Raw genomic sequence first — 5337 nt, forward strand, 5'->3', positions numbered from 1 at the left:
TTTACTGAACATCATTTGGACACGCAATTAATTTGCAAGGCGGTATCTTAGGCAGAAATAGTGTACACCCAAACGCTGAACAAAATGCCTCAGATCTCTTTCAACCTAAGCTAGTTGGAAGCAGGTCTCTTACAAAGTGAACACAGGTTAGTTTTCAAAAGAGAGGAAAAGGATGTCTCCGGTGGGCACAGCCTACAAAGGTTCCGTCAAAGGATGGTTCCAACAGCCCAGCTGTATGCAGGAGTATATTTTCCCAATTAAAACATCAGCGCACAAGGTTTAAGAAGTGGGTTGTTATTTTTTAAATTGAGGTATAAGACACAATCTTATATCTAATCTTAAGTGTATGCTAGATAATTTTTTTTTACATATGGATACACCCCAGTAACCCCACCCAGATCAAGATACAGAATATTTACAGCAGTCATAGGGTTCCCTGTATCCAGAGTGGTTTGTAATCAACAAACAAAAACGATTTAAAATCAGAACAGAAAACCAGAAGGTAGGTAAGGAACTTCGAAAGCTGGGCAAACTAAAGGCTGGATTTGGGGGAGGATATTAAGTAAGAATAAGACAGATTCGACTTCTATCTCCTCTTATTGGTGGGTGTAGAGTGCTTCTGTGATTCACACTCATTATGTCCATCGATATGTCCATTGTGAGAGTCCTCACAATGACTCTGCCATATAGTAAAGACTTAGCCCTCTTTTTGCACGTGAGTAAACAGAAACATCCCTAGCTGAAGCAGGAGAGAAAAAGAACTGCATGCCTAGAATTTCCTCTGTGGATCCAGCCACGTGGCAGAGGGAAAGTTGGGAGGCCTGTCGTCAGGTTACCTATCAGTGCCAATCCGGCCCGCCCACTGGCGGGCGTCCCAGGCCCCAGGTATAAAGGCTCAGGCCGACTGCCTTTAAGCTGTACAGAACCCCGCCGCACGAGCTTTGATCTTCCCAGAGGCTGTGCGCCTCTAGAGGTTGGTGCCCCAGGCGGATCGGTGCGGAGACCTATATGACGCTGGACCCCAGGTACATTATGAGAGACCTATAGCTTTGCTTAACTCCCCCAGGGACTCGTTTGAGGCTCTTTGCGCTTTAAGCGGGGAGCAAGCCGAATATCTTGGAAAGGATAATAATTATTTTAATTCTCTCTGAGAATATGAGTGCAATAATCCAAGGATTCAGGAAACTATTGCACAAGCATAGTGCCACTTGGCACCGAGGACAGCGCGAAGCAAACATTTTGAGAATCTCCTCCTTAGGCCAGCGAGGACAGGTCTAGAGTAAGGCAACAAACCCAAAGTGTACACTACTACAGAAGAGAGAAGAACGATTGTTTTACCGTCAGGGAAACACTGAAACATTTGCAACAGCAGCGTGAGGGGCAATTTGCCTGGTCTGGGGGAGGCAGGAAGAAGCACCCCATGAGTAGAAGAGACGGGCATTGCTGCGCCCTGCAAGGCTCACTATGACGATCCGTGTGTGCTTGTGCATTACAGGCTGACCAGCTCCAGCAGAGGTTCCTCTGGAACCGGCACCTGCTGCCTGATGTGGTGCCTGGAGCGGCTCCGCTTGGGACCCGAGCACCTCCTGCGGGGCAGAAACCGGCTTTTCCAGGATCAGGCCGGCCGAGCCACTGCTCTCGGGCCCTCCCGGTGCGCAAACGTGCTCACCCCGGACCGCATCCCAGAGTTCTGCATCCCCCCGCGACTCGCGCCCTGCCCGACCCTGGCTGCAATCCAAGACACCAGGGGCGAAAAAGCAGGGACAGACGACGGCGCGGGGCGCACGGACTGGGACCCACGCTCGCAGGCTGCTCTCTCGCTGCCTCACCTGCCCCGAGCGCGTACAGCCTACGGCTTCTGTGCGCTGCTCGAGAGCCCGCACACCCGCCGCAGGGAGTCGCTCTTCCTCGAGGGCCCGGGGGCCGCCCCGCTCCTGCCCGCGCTCCGCCCCCGGGCCCGCACCTTCGGCGGCGGCGGCGGCGGAGACGCTCCCCTCGCACCCCCGGGAAGAGTTCCTGCTCCGACCCCCGCGGCCCTCGGCGGCCCCCGCCCGCACCTGGACGCGCTCACTCTTCGACCCTGCGGCCGCCGCCTCCTGCGCGCTCCCGAGGGGCTGATGCGCTGCGCGCTGCGGGCTCAGAGGAGCAGCGGCCTGGCCAGTGCCCGCTCCGTCGCCAGCGGGGACGGGGACGGGGACGACGAACGCGGCGCCGGCTCCCTGTCCCCGGCTCAGGCCCCCGCCACGTCCCCTCCGCCGCCCCCCGACCCGTGCGCCTGGAGGCCGAGGGCACCGTGACTCTGGACCGCGCCGGCGGCGCCCTGCGCCTGGCCGCCGGGTACAGTCGGGACAGCGGGCGCCTCCGCGTCCGGCTGCTCCGCGCCGAGGGCCCGGCCGGAGGGGCCGCCGAGCCCCGCGCCCCCGTCGGCTGCCGCGTCAGCTTCGTCCTGCAGCCGCCGGGCCAGACGCGCCGGCCGCGGGGCGCCGTGGTCCGGCGGAGCCGCCGGGCGCTCTTGGAGCAGGACTTGTGCTTGGACGGGCTCTCGGAGGACGAGGTGCGCCGCCTGGCCGTGCGCGTCAAGGCCGAGAACCGGGGCCGCGGGCTGGAGCGGGGCCGGTTGCTGGGCCAGGGCGAGCTGCTGCTGGGCCCCCTCCTGCTCCTCTGAGGGCGCGCCCTGCCCCTGCTCTGCCCCTCGGACACAGCCGATTTGTACAAAATAAACATGTTTTTATTCTTCTACTCTGGCCTTTGTTTCAGTCTAGTATTGGCAGAGAAAATACTGTATTAATTACCACTGTAAAGGGTGTTATATTTTGTGTACATATTGTCAATATTCTTTTTAAGTAAACAGTATGTTGTTTTGCAGTGGCGTTTCCCAATGTAGATAGCCAATGGCATGTCAGGTGTTCCCCACGGTACTATTGAGAGATAATGAATCACATGAAGTATTAAAATTAGAGGGTTTCTTGGTGATCTATTTGCTCCAATATCCTCATTTTGAAGTTTGTTCATTCCACAACATCCATTGAAACAATCTTAGAACATGTATTACTTTTGAAACATTGTTTTAGATCCTGAATAAGAAAATGAGACCGAGAGGAAGTGACTTGTTCAAGGTCAACAGTGAATTATGAGTAGAAGCTCCAATCTGATACTCTTGGCTACATCTTGTTGGAAGAGCATAGGAAGAAGTGAAACCATTTTAATATTGTAAGCTTAAATAATTATTATAATAGTTTTACAAGTATCAACTTATATCTTAAAACAACCGACAAAATTGGTACAGCTATCCCCGTTTAACAGAGGAGGATATGGAGGCACAGAATAAAGGCAGAAGCAGGATTTGCACCTAGGTAATCAGTATTTTACTCTTTACTCTGTATTAGTAACACTACAATGTCGGAAAGGCTCATCTTACTAGAGCCGTGAAACTGCAACTTATATCTGCAATTGTTGACTCTGAGGTTGAGGTCTCTTCACATTTCTCACCCTCTAATAGAAAAGCAAATAGATTAAAATGAGTGGTTTATCATCTCAAGCTACTGACTTCAGGCATTGAGATGAGCTGGGTCTACGACTGACTGAGGCAGAAGCTACAGACTTCAGAGTCATAGAAAAAGGGGTACCAGCCTTATTGGCACCAGATGAGCTAATGTACCAGGGCAGAGTCAAGAGTACCTGTAACACTGTTCTCCCTCCTCTGGCTTCTGATAGTAATAATAGGTTTACTATGTTTTAAAGGATGATTTTCCTTCATCCCTCAGATTCATTGCCAGCCAGGCATATTTCTTCCTTTCTTAGGCATATAGGAAGGAAATGTGTCCTAAATGAGGGTTGAAAATATTTAAATATGTGGTGCACTGTTAAATATGACTAGTTTACCAGTCTGGGTTCAGAAATGGTTTCTGCTTTCACTAAACTGCTGACAGATTTATCCATTGGTGCTCGTGAAAAATGCTACTTAGAAAAGAGTTTCAATTTTAATAACAGCTCAAGCATAAACTGAAAATGGGTTATTGTGGTAGATATTTATAATGACATTCATTGAACAAATGCGAAGAGTAACTGAATTAATTGACTGTCAAAATCAGTCACATCCAGAAGCTCAAAATGGTTGACCAAATGAATGATGACATCACAGTAGTTCAGATATTTAACATGCTTTTTTATCTACTCTCAGTCACAGTTTCCTTGGTCTTCAAGCCAACGATTTTTTAAAATATGCACACACACACACACACACACACACATAACCTTCTTAATGATTTTAGAAGTTTGGTAGAGAAACTAATACTGAGTTCACATGTGTAGTGCTTTAAAAGGAAAATAAATGGAGAGTGAGAACAACCTGGGTATGCACAAGATCATTGTGGGGTTTTTTGTTTGTTTGTATTAATAAAAACAGATTGTATTGATAGCTTAAATCATAAAATTTATTGCAGAAAACATTACAACCACTATTGTCACTAGATTATATACAAGTAATGGGAAACATGAGAACTCTTAAAGCTCTTAAACATGAGAGGTCTTAAAGTTTGGGGGCAGAAGTGTCATTTTACTAAGAAGGAAAATCAATGCATATCACGGACCTAAGTTTCCCATGAAATAACAGTGGGTATTTCCAAACAGAATCTCCACTAATATCAAGTTATGGTTGATTGAATAATGTAATAGCCTAATCAACAAGATTTTAAATGACTTAAATAGAATCATTAATCATAAAACCATGGAACTTCAGAGTTGAAAAGAATGCTAAGAATCATTTTGTACAAATCCACATATCATAGAAGGGGACCAGAGAGGCAAACTGTAGATTGCCCCATATCATGTAGTTAGTGAAAGAGCTGGGACTGAAACCAATTCTATTTTCATTTTGCTCTTGAACCACTACTTCCAAGAAAAGAGAAATACTTGTGCATAAATTATTTTACATCACTGATCTAATCTGAATTTTTTGCATTTAAGAAATCTTACTTGCAATACAAATTTTTGTGATAATACAGTAGCAGCCTTTCTGGGGGCAAATTTAAATTTGATTTGCATTTTGCTGCCCTCTAGTGGATCCCTCATGTGTTTTGTTAGTGGGTCTATCTTCTTCCTATTAGACCATCTCAACCAATCTAATGCCAGGACCCAATGACCTTGAAGATGTGTGCTAATATCAGATTACAGGAAGAGTCACGTCACAAAATAACTAAATATAGCTATCTGAGCAAAGGTGCCAAAATATTTTAGATTAAAAAAAAAAGCTTTTCCCAGTAATAATGAAGCTGGGCGTGTGTGGCAAACAGCATGTTGGTTGCAGAAAACTGCTTTAAGAGTTCTCATGTTTCCCAT

The 5337-nt window shown here is 47.7% G+C and overlaps 1 protein-coding gene across 1 annotated transcript; it reads left to right on the top strand.

Annotated features, from left to right (window-relative positions):
* Positions 1–1000: 1000 nt before the first annotated feature.
* C2CD4A (C2 calcium dependent domain containing 4A) lies at positions 1001–2733 on the top strand. Its single transcript, XM_082618177.1, is given in 3 exon segments — positions 1001–1025; positions 1496–2268; positions 2271–2733. Coding segments are annotated over 3 exon segments (1185 nt in total). The 5' UTR covers positions 1001–1008; the 3' UTR covers positions 2666–2733.
* The last annotated feature ends 2604 nt before the right edge of the window (positions 2734–5337 follow it).

This window comes from Mesoplodon mirus (genome assembly GCF_964341445.2).
Source record: "Mesoplodon mirus genome assembly, chromosome: 4".
Taxonomy (NCBI): Eukaryota; Metazoa; Chordata; class Mammalia; order Artiodactyla; family Ziphiidae; genus Mesoplodon; species Mesoplodon mirus.